Below are 17,510 nucleotides of genomic sequence, written 5' to 3'. Positions count from 1 at the left end.
CTCTACTTGGGTCAGAAGTGGTTCTTTATCCCTGTAGCATTTTTCTTGTTAGTGGTTTCTACCCCCTCTCCTTCCCCAGGGTATGATGTTCTTTCTTTTTCATTGTAACTCCTGCCTGATCTCTCTTTTCCTTAAAACTGTGGTAGCTGGGAGAGGCCAGAGTCACGACATTGTGAGTATCCAATGAAATGGAGTAATTTATTTATTTATTTTTGTCTTTTCTTTTCTTTTTGTGGAGAATGGGGTCTTGCTATATTGCCCAGGCAGGTCTTGAACTCCTGAGCTCAAGCTATCCTCCTGCCTCTGCCTCCCTAAGAGCTGGGATTACAGGCAGGAGCCACTGTGCCTGACCAAAATGCAGTAATTTATAAGGTCTCCATTCTCTGGGCCCTCTCTGTATCTGGAAATGGAAACTTTCTCCACATGTGTTTTATTGGATCTCTGCAATTTGCCTTTCTACTTTTGCATTAGGGTCCCTTCCACCCTAAGGCAATAAGAATTCCATTTTGAACATTTTCTGGCAAGCATAGCTATTGCCAGGGCAGGGTTTTTGATTCTAAAGGTTTTAAATGGGCCACCTACCTTGAATGCAAAGACATCTCTAACTGTGTGTATGTGTGTGTGTGTGTGTGCCTGTGTGTGTTGGGGAAGGAGGGAAAGGAATGCCTCTAGAAAGACTCAGGCATATAAGAGACTCATTGCATATAAGAGCTGAATGCACCTTTAAGGCTACCTAATTTAGGAATTTCCAGTCAAGCTTTAGAGGAATCTCAAGGTATTACAGAGGTGTCTAAAAAGGCTGCAGTGTCAAGAGAAGGCTGCTGCATGAAGGTGAGGGTGGATTTTCCTAAGCCCCCTACTAATTCAGCTTTTGTATGTGTTTCATACTGGTCCCATGTTTTCATTTTATAAATGAGGTAATAGAGCTGGAATGACTTGTAAGTTGGGTGCCATTTTACCTTGGCTACTGCTTGATACTCCTCTTACTCATCTTTTTGATGTCCAATTGCATTGTCCAGAATATTTCTTCTTCTTCTTTTTTTTTTTTTTTTTTTTTTTTGAGATGTAGTCTTGCTCTGTTACCCAGGCTGGAGTGCAGTGGCACAATCTCAGCTCACTGTAGCCTTTGCCCCCCAGGTTCCAGCAATTCTCCTGGGTAGCTGGAATTACAGGTGCATGCCACCGTGCCTGGATAATTTTCATATTTTTAGTAGAAACGGGGTTTTGCCATGTTGACCAGGCTGGTCTCGAACTCCTGACCTCAGGTGATCTGTCCACCTTGGCCTCCCAAAGTGCTGGGATTACAGGCGTGAGCCACCATGCCTGGCTGACCTCTATTTTTCTAATTCTTCAACCCCATTTACTATCCCCACACCCTCTTCACCCTCTGCAGGTGCCATATTTTCTCAATAGAATTGAGGCCTCTGGTGTGTGTGCTCTTATATCTTCTTCCTCTACCTCAAAATTTCTCCTCCATGTTCACCTTCCATTCCCCTCCAATCTCTGGGGAGGGTGTATCTCTTGTCTTCCCACCTTGCCAGGGCTAACCCTTGCACCTGTGCCTACAATTCCACTCCTCTCTTTTCCTGCCAGGATCATGTCTCAATTTGGATTTATGTGCTCAGTTATTTCCAGTCATCCAGATAGTTTCTATTTGCCCACAAAAATCTTTGGGTCTTCCCATCATGCAAACAAAACAAACACAACAACCAGGAAATCTCCTTAATTTTGATCCTCATTACCCATTGCTTTTTAAACTGAGTGTAAACTGCTTGCCCAAACATGCAGCCACCCTTTTCCCTCGCATTCCTCCTCTTACATGTACCTTATGCACCAAAAAGCTATTTTAATTTTCCAAATATGCCCAGTACTTTTTCTTTACTGTCCCTACCCTCCCTGGTGTCTTCTGCTCAATCTTGTCTACCTGTTGAAATTTTTCAAAGTCCATCACACACTACCTCTTCAGTGAAGCCTTCTCTGGCTTCCTAAATGTGGCTATCATCCTGCTCTCAATGAAATGCCCACAGCACTGTTTCTGACTTGCAAAATCCTAGCCTTCTTCCATCTGCCTAACAGCTCCTGAGGGCAGGGTGAATCCTTGTCATTTTTGTGTCCCCCACAGTGCTTTGTGCTTTGTGCACTGGTGTTTGACCTACCTGATTTACACAACCAGAAATGGGCCCACCTGGATCTAGACCCATTTCTCATGATTCTTAGATCAATGATTTTTAGTGTTAATAATTAGGTGCCTGTGACCTATATAAGGAGCATTTATGTCTGGTGTTGCAGGAGGCTAAGTACTGCTTTTGATCTTTAGGTTTAGTTTTTGTTTTGACTGAGATTACTTTAGTTAAATAACTCTGCTAATTTAGTTAGGCAGTTTCATCTTTCAAGCCAACTCCTGACCCTGACTGATTAGGTATGCTTCTTTGGAATAATGTTGTTAAGAAGGATTCTGAGGCTCCCTAGGGGAGACTTGAGTATATTACATCATGTTTGATTAGTCATGTCTTCGATGGACATGGGAGGGGGTAGATTTTTGGTCTAGGTGTCAGGTTTCCGCCATCCTGTTGGAACATGTGTGGTTTGATTCCTGAGAAGAGGCATGCTCTTTTACCTGGTCCTCTTTGGCGGTCTCTAGGCATTGATGATCACATTTGGTGGTGGGTACACTTTAAGACATGCAGTTCTTTATGTGATGCCAAGCTGCCTATGCTGGAGGACTGTGGCTAAACTAGTAACCTTGGCTTCTCTGGAGTTTTACTCACCGAGCTAGAGAATAATTACTTTATTTCAGTTCCAAATTCTACCTTTCTGTAATAGAGAAATGCTGTGTCTTTCTCTCAGCCCCTCAGGGGATCTGAGGCCAGATTATCTGATACCTTGCTTCTTTTCACTCTTTCTGACAGCTTTCTCCTCAGCAAATTTAAAGCTCATGGGAAATGTTTTTGCTTAAAAGGAGGGAAAATAGAAACTCTGGAAAGATTTGATGCAAATGTTTCCCTGACTGAGCCATGGAGTTCAGAGAACATTTTCCCTGCCCGGCTTCAGGGTTTCACTGGCTTTAAGAAGGGCCCTTGTGATCTCATGGGACCCCAGGCCAGGCAAGGGTGGGCTTTACAGTCCTCTTTCCTCGGTCCTTACCCCTTCATTCCTTTCTCTGATCCGGGCAGTAACCCTGCTGAGACTTGAGTATATTACTTTTCTTCTGCTCAGGGAATTAAACAAAAGACTCAAAACTCACATTCTTTACTTCTGTTTGTTCTTGGCCTGCACTGGGATTGCCGGGGCAGCAGGACCTTGATTATGGAGCTCATCCTACACGGAGCCCTGAGTCTTTAATGCAGATGGAGCCAGGCTGGGAAAAGAAGCAGGTAAAAGCTGCTCAGTCTTGCAGGCAGAGGCTGAAATTCATGCTCTTGCCCCTAGCACTGCCGTCTCTGGCCTTGCTTCAGATGCCCTTGTCCTGCTCCTCTGCTCCTGGGCTTTCCTGGCCTGGCCCAGTTACCCCATTCTCTTCCACACTTCTTGGGCATCTTTGGAAACACTTCTTCCCCTTGGCTCTAGATAAAGTGTACAAGTCTGTTCTGACTTCCACCCAAGCTCACCCGTGTCCTGTTTCTTTTACAATTTCAATGGCTCCTCGTGGCCACCTGTTTAGCAGACATTTCTAACCTTCCTCAAGGCCACCAACCCTTGTGAAAGAAGCACAGATATAATTTCCCAGCTGCCAAGCCATTCTCCAATAGACAAAGTTGTTGAAACCTCACTTACGGTGAATCTCCACAGCCCTCCAAGGTCGTCGCTCCTCTCAAAGCAGGTGGGCTCCAGTCCTTCTTCCAGACAGCACTTGATGGAGGCCAGGCCGCTGACCCCAGCTCCCACAATGGCAACTCGCTTGGCCATGTTCTCCTGCACAGGAAAAATGAAGCAGGCTTTTTATTCATATGCTCCACCCCATCCTTGGCTGCTTTAACAAGCCAGGAAAAATAATTTGGAGGATTAGGCGATTTGCTCAGTTTGAATCTTCTGTAGCGGGTCTCTGGTGTGTGAATGTGAGAAGGGAAGTGTTCAGGTCACAGGTAAACCCTGTGCTTGGTATGTTCCCACCCCTCATGCAGCACTGGTGCCAAATGTTAGTACAGTTGTCAAGGCTGCAGCTTGCTGGCAGAGCTGCTGGAATTGGACATTTTACTGGACAGAGTCTTGCACTTCAGACCGTGCTGCTGTCTCTAGTTTCCATTCTGCAGCCCTAGAACTGCACAGATCAGCAGACTAGGAAAAGGTCACCTTGTCAGACACATTCTCTTTATCACATACAAAACTGAAGCTCAGATTGGTGTGGTGACCTGACACAACACCACACAGCACCTGGTGAGGTGGAGTTGGGACCACGAGCCACCACACCTGTGGTACCACAGGTACTACTACAGCATTGCCCTGTGTGATCCTGCCCCGGCACAATGCCACAGCCCCAGCTGTGCTGTTGGTATGTCCCTTTCACAGGTCACCAGTGATGGTCACCAGTGGGAGAGAGAGAGGGTGGCTGCCAGGGACGGTTTGTGGTAGAAGGGTAGGCATGCAAAGCCATCCCTCCCCTCTCAATTGAATACTGATTCACCTCCAGGGCACATGGCACAGTCACTACTGGGATGGGCCAGAGGACCTTCTGGCACCAGGCCATGTGTTAATAACACATGTATAAGAACACTGAGAGGCAATAGAGTGCATTGATTAAGCAACCAGGCTCTGGATCCAGGCTGCCTGAGATAAAGCCCAGCTCTGTCAGTTACTACGGTGTAATCTCGGACAGATTAACCCTTCTGTGCTTCACAAATATAAAGAAAACAATAGTAGCTTCCTTGAAGTGTTTTGTGAGAATCAAGTGAGTTAATAATGTAAACTGTCTCAGAATAGCTCCTGGAACATAGTAAGTGCTCAGTAGCTGTAAGTTATTGAAACTTTAAAAGCATTTCCAAGAACTGGTTTCATCTGCCTTTCACATCAATGATCCTCTGTTCTTTTAATTCCTATAGCATTTCTGGTCAGTAGCACACACATTTAACACTAAATAATATGATGTTAGCTTTCCCCCCCAATATATTTTTGTGACACTTGTATCTCCCTAAGTTTCTTAAGTGCAGTGCCCCCAAAGACATAATTTTTCTAAAAATTTGCTATTTTTTATTTCACAGGTGAAATCTCTTCTGAAATCTGGATATGCATCTTTTGTTTTTTTTTTTGCATTAGGAACCTGAGAGAAGCAGCTCAACTATGGAGACTAAAATATCCAATATTTTAGTCCTAACTATAGAGACTAAAATACTCAATAATTTTTAAAATGAAATAAAAAGGTCCTCTTCTTTCAAGCAACATGTAAAAGTGTTGTAGGGCTGCTTGCTTCCCGTAGCAACCAGATATAATTTACTGGAGAAGAACTAGTAGATTCCTTTGAGGGGAAGTCATGTTTTAGGCCCTGATAGACACTATAAAATCAAAAACCTTGTATAATTTCTCCCTCTCTGGGCCCAAAAGGAGTAAGGTGACCTCACATTTAGAGAGGCAGTTGAAGTATGGGTATTGGGGGTGGACACATGTGTTTCAGAATCCTGCTCTCTCATGAGTCAACTTGGTGACATAGGAAAATGACTTATCCCCTTTGAGCCTCAGTTTACTCCTTCGCAAGATGGGATAGAATGCTACTCTTTTTATTTTTTTTTGAGATGGAGTCTTGCACTGTTGCCCAGGCTGGAGTGCAGTGACGCTATCTCGGCTCACTGCAAGCTCCGCCTCCTGGGTTCACACCATTCTCCTGCCTCAGCCTCCTGAGTAGCTGGGATTACGGGCGCCCGCCACCATGCCCAGCTAATTTTTTTTATTTTTAGTAGAGACGGGGTTTCACCGTGTTAACCAGGATGGTCTTAATCTCCTGACCTCACGATCTGCCTGCCTCAGCCTCCCAAACTGCTGGGATTACAGGATTGAGCCACTGTGCCCGGCTGAATGCTACTCATTTTTGTACGACATAGTAGCCATTTGATAAAAAATATCCACTTTTATGAGAAAAACAATTCCAGGAAAAAGGAAAGGGTATTGCCTATATACATATGATATTGGCAGTTGTGCACAGAAGCATACTGGCTCTATAAAGACAGCAGGTCTGACCATAGCACGACATTAGTGCCCACAGCAGGACAGCAGGAAACAAAGCAGGTTCTTTGTGTTAGGGGAGGGTGAGGAGCCATTTCTTTTTTTTTTTTAGAGACGGAGTCTCGCTCTGTCACCCAGGCTGGAGTGCTGTGGCCGGATATCAGCTCACTGCAAGCTCTGCCTCCTGGGTTCACGCCATTCTCCTGCCTCAGCCTCCCGAGTAGCTGGGACTACAGGCACCGCCACCTCACCCGGCTAGTTTTTTGTAGTTTTTAGCAGAGACGGGGTTTCACCGGGTTAGCCAGGATGGTCTCGATCTCCTGACCTCGTGATCTGCCCGTCTCGGCCTCCGAAAGTGCTGGGATTACAGGCTTGAGCCACCGCGCCCGGCCGAGGAGCCATTTCTATGAGCCGGGTTGAGAAAAAGGGTGAGGCAATTTTCCTATCTCCCTTGAAACTAGAGAGGAGGCCGGTAGAGGGGGGTGTTTTTTCCCTGGAGAAAGGCTAGTAGTGTTTATCCTGCAAGGATGTCCAGGAGGATGTCCCAGACAGAAGGAATGGGCTCCTGGTGTGGGAAGGACCACTGTTATATATTTCCTTGCCTGGGATGTAGCTTCAGGTGCACACTGCTGACTGAAAGCACCTGGCTCATTTAGTAAGAAGGGACTAACTACTCCAAGTGCCTGGAGAAGAGGGAAATCTAGCTGGAGACCTGGATCTGCTGTGAGCTAACTGTGGAGACCTTGAGCAGGGGACTGAACTGCCTTGGGCTCACTTTGCAAAAGAGAATCTAAGTAATCTCTTAATCTAAGCACCTGACTCAGTAATGTAAACTTTTGCCTTTAAACATTTGAAGGATCAACATGGAGAGAAAGATTAGAATTATGGCCAGTGGTGGAACTGAAAAGGCACATTTTTGCGTATAGCCCCTTCCAGTGTTTCAAGCTCTAAAATTGGCTTTATTCAAGCAGCATCTAGATGACACATATTTGGAGGTATTATAAGCAGATTAACAGATCCTATAGAGGGTGGAATCAAATGCCCTATAAGATTCTATCAACTCAGATCTGTGATTCATTCTCTGATGAGTTCAGGCATCAAACACTCAGTGGCTTCTATATTGCTAAGCCCAGGGCTGCATATTGGGATTGCAAATGAAGAAAAAGGCATGATGCTTTCTCGAGAGCAGCAATCAGTCTGATCAGGAAGTCAGACATGAAAATAAATAATTACAAGAGTCTGTGTAAGATGCTAAGACAGAAATATGTCTTATGTACAAATTGCGATAAGAGCACGAAGAAAGAGGTGCCAGTTCTGACAATGAGTTAGTAGGGAAACAACACAGAGGAGTACTGTTTGCTCCAGATTTTGAAGGATGAATAGACTTCAGTGGGCAGAGGCAGGAAGAAAGTGGCCTTTAGAGTTAGGGAGCACTGACACGAGGGCTGGAGGTGGTCACAGAGGCGCGTGAGGCTGCTTGACCCCACAGTGAGCTTGCCTTACTCTTGACTCCTAGACCAACCGCAGTGTATCATTCACAAGACATTGTTGATGAACCGATCATGTCTATTAGTTTTCTGTATGTATAAGGCATATGTTTTCCCAAAGTAGGCATTTTCTTTGGCTCATCTCTTATTTTCTTGTAGTTCCTAGCAACACACTTAGTCTATAATAGCTGTTAGTAGGCATTTTCTTTGTCTCGTCTCTTATTTTCTTATAGCTCCTAGCAACACACTTGGTCTATAATAGCTGTTAGTAGGCATTTTCTTTGTCTCGTCTCTTATTTTCTTATAGCTCCTAGCAACACACTTGGTCTATAATAGCTGTTGTGTAACTATTTGGCAGTGGGTTGATTTTGTGATGGGTAAAATGAATTCATTCATCATCTTATATCCATTTCAATTTAAAAATTAACTCAGGCCAGGGGTGGTAGCTCATGCCTGTAATCCTAGCAGTTTGGGAGGCCGAGGTGGACAGATCACTTGAAGTATTCGAAACCAGCTGGCCAACATGGTGAAACCCTGTCTCTACTAAAAATACAAAACAATTAGCTGGGTGTGGTGGTGTGCACCTGTATTCCCAGCTACTTGGGAGGCTGAGGCAGGGGAATTGCTTGAACCTGGGAAGCAGAGGTTGCAGTGAGCTGAGATTGTGCCACTGCACTCCAGCCTGGGTGACAGAGCAAGACTCCATTTAAAAAAAAAAGTTAACTCAGTAAAAATTTGCTATAAGCTAATATCCTAGGTCAAACATTCCTTCCTCAAAATTATCTTTTATTGGCTAGTCCAAAGGTAGTGAGCTATCTCAATTGATTGCTCACAGTCAGTGACGGAGTTACAGATTTAACTCCTTGTTCTGCTTTTTCCCCCCTTCTCGCTACTGTACTTGACTAGTCTGAAAAAACACACAACTTTTTGTTAAACATCCAATAAACAGAAGCCTTCTCCCTAGGCCACCACCATACCTTAGCTGGACCAGATGTAGTCAGAATTATCTGAGCAGTAAATCTCCCTGGGGCTTTTCCTTATTATTATTATTATTAGGATGGAGTTTCGCTCTTGTTGCCCAGGCTGGAGTGCAATGGCATGAACTTGGCTCACTGCAACCTCCGCCTCCCAGGTTCAAACGATTCTCCTGCCTCAGCCTCCCGAGTAGCTGGGATTACAGGTGTACACCACTACGCTTGTCTACTTTTGTATTTTTAGAAGAGACGGGCTTCTCCATGTTGGTCAGGTTGGTCTGGAACTCCTGACCTCAGGTGATCCACCCACCTCAGTCTCCCTTATTAATTTTTAAGGAGATGAGATCTCACTATGTTGCCCAGGCTAGTTTTGAACGTCTGGGCTTACGTGATCCTCCTGCCTCTGCATCCTAAAGTATCTGACACAACAGCCATGGGCCACCATGCCTGGCAGTCTTTTGAGTTTTTCATGGGACAGGTAGAGGGTTTAATTTGATATTTTTGTGGTTATCTACCTTGAAAATTTCGGGTTTATTTTTGAAGACAAAGTCACAGTGTATCTGGAATCAGAGCCATGGGGTAAACTAGAAATGTGTATTTAATGATTGTATTTTAGAAAGTGAAGGAAATGAGTAGGGAAATATAAGAATGACAATAAGAGAAAGAAAAAGAGGAAAAGAAAAAAGGACACAAAGTCTGTTTCAAAGTCACCCTGAAAGGTATTTTGCTTTTTCTTTACGTTTTCAGTTCAGATCTGCTTGGTGTATCACCATGTTCCCATCTGAGTTGTTGTCAAACGTGAGAAAAGCCAGTATGAGAGCACATGAATGTGGAGGCACACAGTATCAATATTAGCCTCACTCTCAGATCAAAATTCATGCTTCCAACCACTCCTTCAAGTATTGACAGTTACATGAAATCAAACCGATTTCTTATTTTTTATTTGAAAGACGGAGATTCATTTAAATCAACAAACTCATATTCCTGAAGCCCCAGACTGTGGTAGGCAGACCTCTCTCTTCCATCCCCTCACCCCCACCCCTTAACCACAGTGAGAGGAATGGAAGATGAGAAAACACGAGGGCCTCTGCCAGAAAAGGCTGCCCCAGATGTGTGGTGAGCACCGTGCAGCTGTGGCTGTGGTGGCAGCTGCCACAGGCCCCTCCCTGTAAGTTAAGTCCCTGCAGCCACAGTGGTGGGAGAAACATACTTGTAGAAGCAAGGCCAGTTCAGCATCAGAAGGCAGAGGCAGCGTCACGGACTCCCAGCCATGGAATGGATGGAGGGCACAGGGCTCAGGGACAGAACAGGCCAGCGGGAAAGAGGAGAGGCATGGCGGGAGGCTGAGGACCCTAAATTTTGGCCCCAGGGAAAGAGACGAGGCCAGTTGGTCCAGTTTTGATGGGTATGGGGAAGGGACTGTATTAGTAAGCACAGGGGGAGAGGCTGCCAATAGGCACCCCAGATGTGACAGGATAGGCTGAATCCCCACCCTGGCAGAAGGGAGCTTGACAGCTCTGGGGCTCTCTGGGAATGTCACTGCTAAAATGGATATATATATATATATATATACACCATTCATGGGAGGGCAGGGGCAGGGCCTGGGGTGGGATCAGAGGATCTGGCATCGCATCCTATAGCTGGTCATGCCTACCTGAGAGGCCTGGAGGAAACCAAAGTGGTTTAAAATATTTAAGTGTGCTTCTTTAGAAAAAATTTTGTCTCCTCACACCACTTTTTTTTTAAACTAAAAATAATTTCTTGTTAGTGACTGCTTTGCATTTAGAATGATTGATAACACTTTATAGGGATTTTGTTAGGGTGAAAAGTGCACTGACATGCCACTGCTGTTACTGGAGTGTGATTTCCCGTGCAAATGCAAAAACAACATTTAAAATGTGATTGCTCCTTATGTGGATATGCGGCAGCACTCCTCTGGAGGGGGCACCAGCTGTAGGGAGTCTGTCCCTTGCAGACCCCTGAGCCGCGACGGATGAATAAAGTACACTGACACACAGATATTCTGCTCTGCCAGTCCAGCTGAGGGTCTGAGCCACTTACAGGCTTGCTGCTGAGCCTTGTAAGCAGTTGCACCTTGGCAGGAAGCCTGTAAGCAGCTGGGACACTCAGAATGTCTGTGTGTCAGTATACTTTATTCATCGGTCACTGGGTCAGGGGTCTGCAAGGGACAGACACCCCACAGCTGGTGCCCCTCGAGAGGAGTGCTGCCCCAGCTGGTGACACATGTGAGGCGCTGTGTGAGGAACTGTGCGAGGAATGCTGTGAAGGAAACGCAAGGGACCGCCCGAAAACGAAGGTGAAAAAAGGAACCCCCGCGGTCAAGTCATTGAGTAATCAGTAAGTCATTACTGCGGCAGCGCCCCTCACACGGGGCTCCAACTGCGGCAGCACTCCTCTCCAGGGGGCACCAGCTGCGGGGAGTCTGTCCCTTGCAGACCCCTGACCCCGCCACGTATGAATAAAGTACACTGACACACATGTATTCTGCTCTGCCAGTCCGGCTGAGGGTCGGAGCCACTTACAGGCTCCCTGCTGAGTCCTGTAAACAGTTGTGACTTGACCCTGATCAGCTAGTCAGACTCACATTTATTCAGTAAGATTAATTAACAGAAGCTTGAGTCAACACTATTAGAGGGTAGTTGACATTATGGACTTCCCGAGTAAAAAGCACTTAAGCACCTGCGGTACATCAAAGGTTAGTTTTAAGATCATATGAGTAAACAAACTAGCTAGGTAAACTACTCTGCCTTCCTTTGTTACTACTTTAATTTGTTTAACTAAAGGTAAAGATCAGGTTGCCTTCAACCATATCTATTATTGAAGTTATGCAAATTTATTGGCCTTCCAAGAAGATTTGTGTCTATCTCTATAATAATTACCTTTAATATTTTTCCCATCCCAACATGGATATTTAATAAAAATTTGGCCATTTCTTTGTTGGAAGTTTTAAAATAAATTTATTATTATTTTAATGAGAAAAGCTGCAGTAAAGCTAAATATAAAAGAAATAAGTAATAAAAATAAGAAAATAGGACTAAATTAGGAAGGTAGATGTCAATGGGTGAAAATTGAATTAGAAAAGAAGTAAAATAACTTAAGCAACATAAAATTATTAAATGAGTTGGGAAATCACTATTGGTTGTATAAAAGTGACTGATTTTTAACTACAGGGTTAGAAACTAATATGCCTTTTTTTTGGTGAATTTTATACTGCTTCTTCTACTTTAAAGTTGTAAAATACAAATATGTAATTTACAGAAGTCAGATTGAGTGTCTGCTTTGGTTTAGCAGGACAATAGATCATGAGGGGTCTGAACATGAAGTAAGGCCTGCCTTGCCCAAACTGCAGAGGTACCGTGAGTTATTTTAAAATTTTGAAGAAGCACAGTGATTCTTGATGTCAGTCGAACACTGTGCTAAGTATTAGCCGAAAGTAGTTGACAGTTTTAATATTTTATAAGACTGTGTTCCATTTGGTGACATCATATCTTTGCAAAGCTGGGTGTTTGGCAATTGCTATGACAAAAAGCAAGTATTGCATGAAAACCGAGGTGGAACAGAAGTGAAGGGATCATGTCTGATCTGATTCTAAGGTTTGAGAAGTTGTGCAGAGCTCAGCAGGTACATAAACCCTATTATTAAGTAATTGTGATTAAGAATGAAATAAAAATATTTTTCTTTTAGTTTGTATATTACTTGTTCAAACAACTACAGAGTTGTTAGAACATAAATAATTATTAAGTTTTTGTCTGCTTAATAAGAGGAACTATAATCTGGGGGCACCATGAAGAACTCGCATACCAAGGGTTCCTTGAACCTAGCAAGTTGAAAACTCCTGGGCAGGAGTCTTACTTTCTGAGTTTATTTTATTGACGTGGAGATCTTATTTGCTACTGCCAAGAAAATGCATATGATACTATATTTGAACCTTGCACTGTATCAATTAGCCAATGTTTACCTGTTTCCAGTGTGACTCACCTATGCATTTACTAGGAAGCCATTGGCACTGTCAGATTTGTATCCAGCCCTCTATTTATGCATTCCCCATCTTCTCCTCCTTCCTTTCTTTCTCTCTCTCTCTCTCTCTCTCTCTTTCTCTCTCTCTCACACACACACACACGCACACACCCACCCACCCCTACACCTTAGTGCATGAAAATACTTCAGAATACTGGTTGGCACAGACTGCACAATGATACCCTATTCCTCAAATGGGTTGTGACATTTCAGGAGTAATCAGAGATTCAGCTGGATGGCAGTTGGGGTGGGTGAAGGTACCTACTTAGTCCCTGGGAACAAAGGAGAACAGCTAGTAAGACTTGGGTCTGAGGAGGGCCATACTCTGGGATTTCTGTCCGCTAGCAGCAGCTCCTCATTTACTCAAATGTTCCTAACCACAACAAGCAAATAACAAAAGTTCTCCCAGGCTTTAGGTCCTCTGTGCCAGTTACAAGGCCATAGCAGGTTCCCTAGGATGCAGGGGAAACTCTAAGAAATAACCAAGGACTCAGTTTCTCCATCTGCAAAACAGATAGCATAGACCTGGATATCTAAAAATGATTTTCAAACCCTTGATGTTTATAATCTTGTGAATTTAGCTGGAGCGGGATTAGTAAAAAAGATCTGCCAATCACATGGAAATCAATAAATTTTGACCTAATGCACAGAATGAAGCATGAAACACTTTTAACAACAGAAAAAAGATGACATGACAGAACAGATTAATCAAATTCTAAAGGGGCTTGCCTTTTGCTTCCCACTTGTGCCAAATGCCAACATTTGGTAGTCACCCTTCAAAAGCTATGATCTCATACAATATTAGAAGGCGCTGATGGAAGCACTAAAAAAATGACTTTTCCTCTTGCATTAGAAATCCAAGTTTTTCCCATTTGATTCAACCACTTAATAATCTACCCAGCAGTATACTTATGTGTGTACATGGAAGACATAGATAAGTATACTGCTGGGTAGATTATTAATCGGTTGGATCAATGATATTGTTCCATTATAAGTATCCAAACATTTACTACTCCTTACTACTCCTATACTTCGGGCCAAGGAGTAGCCAGGGTTGGCCAGAGAAAGCTGCTTTCTGATAAGGTGGTTCTTCCCTGGAGCACAACAACAAAACAGGAAAAATCCAGGTCCCACCTTCCTCATCCAAAGAAATCCGAGATTATATCTAGTTACTTACTTTATGTACTTGTAATTTCTGGTGCCAGTAGCTCTGCCACAGAAGACTCTGGTATTAGCAGAAATCAAAATGAATCAGCATGAGCAGTGCTGGCTTGGGAGTCCACAGCACAGTGGATGAACCTGGTCTAAGAGATAAGGAATGTTAAATTTGAAACCCAAAGTTAGCTGTTGTTTATATTTTAACTTGTTGATTGACGTAACAGTGAAATGCTAGGAGAAACACTGTCTGGTGGTATGTACTTTAGACTCACTCTTCTGCCTACAGACTGTAAACTAAGTTAGGGAGTTACACCAGCATCCTCACTTGTTCATCAATTTTATTCTCTAAGGGGATGAGAATAAAATAAGACAACTATGTTAACAGTTGCTACACCGCAGATTCACTTTTAAGGACTTTGATCCATTTCACCCTTAGAGACAATTATTATTTTTAAAAAATCATATATTACTCACATTAGTAAACTCAATTTGTAAAAATTATTGTGTTCACCAGCTATTATTATCAGAATCACGTTGGAAAAATTGTATAACTTTTCTCAGCTTTAGTTTCCTCAATTTAAAATAGGCATAATCAAGTGACTGCCAGGGGCTGGGGAAAGAAGGGAATGGGGAAGGATTGCTAATGAGTATGGAGTTTTCTTTTGGGTGTGATGAAAGTGTTTTGAAACTGGATAGAGGTGGTGGTTACAAGCATTGTGAATGTACTAAATGCCGCTGAATCCTATACTTTGAAGTGGTTAATGACAGATTGTTGGAAAATGGTGGATAGGAGGCAGGACTAATTTGCGGCTTCTACACAGAGAGAACAGCATGTGGAGACTCATATAGTGAAATTTTTCTCCAAGAAGTACTGCATGAACATACCAAGAAAACCAAAAGAATTCACAGAACCTTTGAAAGAGGTGGCTTGCTGCTGCAAACTCCATGAGACAACTGAAAAACTGTGAGTGCCCAAACACACATCCCTGCTAAAAATCCAGATCACAGGAGAAGGATTTAACCTTACCTAGAGCTGAAATGAATTTAGAGAGCAAAACAAAATATAAAAGTAGAAGCAGTGGGAAGAGCCCTGTAGGTACTCTTGGTGCCCAGGGAAGTCATTTCTGACTTTATCTCACAGGGGTCCTTGGGGAGGGCTGCCAGTGGAGTTGGGGAGGGACCACAGGGAGAAGGAAACTTCCAGCTGAACTTTGTAATAGTTTTGACCATTAGCCTGAGAAACATGAATACTTATCCAGGAGAGCTTAGGGCAATCTTGCATTCTCCCTATACTACTACAGCTGATGCTTTCTTGAAAATGAGGAATTGGAGTCATTACACAAAAAAGATACTTGTACATGCTTGTTTATAGCAGCACAATTTGCAATTGCAAAAATATGAAACCAGCCCAAATGCCCATCAATCAATGAGTGGATAAATAATTTGTGGCTTATATATATACCGTGGAATACTACTCAGCCATAAAAAGAGATGAAATAAAGACATTCACAGCAACCTGGATGGAGTTGCAGAACATTATCCTAAGTGAAGTAACTTGGGAGTGGAAAACTGAACATTCTATATTCTCACTCATAAGTTGGAGCTAGGCTATGAGAGTACAAAGGCATAAAAATGATACAATGGACTTTGGGGACTTGGCGGGAAGGGTTGGAGTGGGGGGTGATGAATTAAAGACTACACATTGGATATAGTGTACACTGCTCAGATGATGGGTGCACCAAAACCTCACAAATCACCGTTAAGAACTTATCCAGGTAACAAAACACCACCAACTCTCCCAAAAGCTATTGAAATAAAATAAAATAAAATAAAAAATTCTAAAAAGTAAATAAAACAGACATAATAACATCTGCATCAGATAGTTGTGGTGGGGATTAGAAGAGATAATCTATGTCAAGAGATTTGTGTATACATAGTAAATACTATGTATGATTGTAATTATGATGACGACGATGATGATGCTGTCATTGCTGGACCAGATAAGGTGTCTTTATTGCTGGTTCATAACCTTGAGATGACTCCCACAGGTGCTGACAATAAACTCCATGAGAGGTGGGTGAACTGAAGCAGAGAGAAATTTCTGAAAGAATATGTCTTTTCCCTTGATTTTCAACGTGGTATAACACTTTGACCTGGAGGTCCTGTGTATCACTGAGTATGTTGCTTGCTTATTGGGCTCACCTTTTGCCTTATTTCTGGCTTCTTAAATATTTGGCACAGAGACAGCATTGTTAGCTCTGCGAAATTCAGCTGCTTTGCTGCAGCTATGAAAATAATAATATTTGAATGATTTCAACCTTAATTATACCCAGAAAGTAAGCCTTTAAGATGACTGTTAGTTCAAGTGTGTTTTTAAAAATCAGAAGATGTTTGATTTGTAATTTACCTTGGTGTGCAGCCTATACCCATCAAGGTATTGGGATTTGCTACACTAATGGTAGGACTTAACTTGTCCCTGGGCCTTACCAGGCATGCTGCTAGCATAAGGAGAATCAGAGGACATTAAAGTGTTGGTTGAGAATAACATGATGATTTTATTATATCATCTCATTTTCCATAATCAGCAAGAGATCTGTAGTAATTAAAAATGAGAAGACTGGCCTTTGGTGGCACCTTCAGTTTCTGCTATTTTTAGGGATTTTTGTTAGTCAGTTGTACTCTAGGCCATGGGATAAGGAAAGATATCTAGTCCCCTTATTTGAGTGGACCTAGACCCTAAGAAGCCAGATTGGTAGACAGTAATGTTCTTTAGGAAATATTCTGGACTTCCTACCTTCAGGGAAGATGGTAGGCTTGTTCTTCTTGGCCCTCTAGCGGTTGGTTGGGAGGAATGTGACTAGTTCTGGTCAAATAACTGTGAGCTAGAGTAAGATGTCCTTTCTGGGCTAGAGCACTTAATTGCCAGTAAGATTTCATAGAACTTTCTTTTCCTTCAGTGTGGTAATCAGCAACTTTCAAGATAGCTCTTCTATTAGTCCGAATACCTGGTGATTGTGATGGGCAGAGTCTATGCTAATGGACACATACACGAAATAATCTCTGTTTTATTTCAAGGTACTGAGGTTTGGGGATTGGTTGTTAATGGATTATACCAAGCCTCTATTGATGAATGCACTAGAGGGATGTTTCTTGGCTCCTTCATTGTATTTCTCAATCATCTTCTTTTTTTAAAAAATATATTTTTTTATTTCAATAGGTTTTTAGGGAGCAGGTGGTGTTTAGTTACAAGAATAAGTTCTTTAGTGGTGATTTGTGAGATTTTGGTACACTCATCACCCAAGCTGTGTACACTGTACCCAATGTGTAGTCTTTTATGCCTCACCTCCCTCCTGCCCTTTCCCCTAAGACTCCAAAGTCCATTGTATCATTCTAGAATAATGCTCTCCAATTCCATCCAGGTTGCTGCAAATGCCATTATTTTGTTCCTTTTTATGGCTGAGTAGTGTTCCGTGGTATATATATACCACAAATTATTTATCCACTCGTTGATTGATGGGCATTTGGGCTGGTTCTATATTTTTGCAATTGAAAATTGTGGTGCTGTAAACATGCTTGTGCAAGTATCTTTCTTGTGTAATGACTTCTTTTCCTCTGGCTAGATATCCAGTAGTGGGATTGCTGAACCAAATGGTAGAACTACTTTCAATTCTTTAAGGAATCTCCATACTGTTTTCCATAGTGG

The 17,510-nt window shown here is 42.8% G+C and overlaps 1 protein-coding gene and 1 long non-coding RNA gene across 4 annotated transcripts in view; one reads left to right on the top strand and one right to left on the bottom strand.

Moving 5' to 3' along the window:
- The window catches only part of FMO1 (flavin containing dimethylaniline monoxygenase 1), a 38,118-nt gene extending 24,140 nt beyond the window's left edge, over window positions 1-13,978 (bottom strand). The window contains exons 1-2 of one of the 2 annotated variants that reach the window (XM_010371302.2): window positions 13,827-13,978; window positions 3,775-3,912 (exon numbers count right to left, since the gene is read on the bottom strand). In XM_010371302.2, the coding sequence (XP_010369604.1) occupies window positions 3,775-3,906 (132 nt within the window). In that variant the 5' untranslated portion in view covers window positions 3,907-3,912; window positions 13,827-13,978. The remainder of the gene's footprint in view (window positions 1-3,774; window positions 3,913-13,826) is intronic. The other variant, XM_010371303.2, reaches the window with a different exon arrangement.
- Window positions 3,309-5,273, top strand: LOC115898971. 2 transcript variants are annotated; one of them, XR_004058602.1, is made up of 3 exons: window positions 3,309-3,374; window positions 3,686-3,820; window positions 5,196-5,273. It is a non-coding gene; the product is annotated as an uncharacterized LOC115898971 (long non-coding RNA). The 2 variants fall into 2 exon arrangements; XR_004058603.1 differs by having other exon boundaries at window positions 3,327-3,374; window positions 3,662-3,820.
- Window positions 13,979-17,510: the final 3,532 nt, after the last annotated feature.

The sequence above is a fragment of the Rhinopithecus roxellana genome, chromosome 8, assembly GCF_007565055.1.
Source record: "Rhinopithecus roxellana isolate Shanxi Qingling chromosome 8, ASM756505v1, whole genome shotgun sequence".
Taxonomy (NCBI): Eukaryota; Metazoa; Chordata; class Mammalia; order Primates; family Cercopithecidae; genus Rhinopithecus; species Rhinopithecus roxellana.
This window is presented reverse-complemented; position numbering and strand designations above follow the sequence as displayed.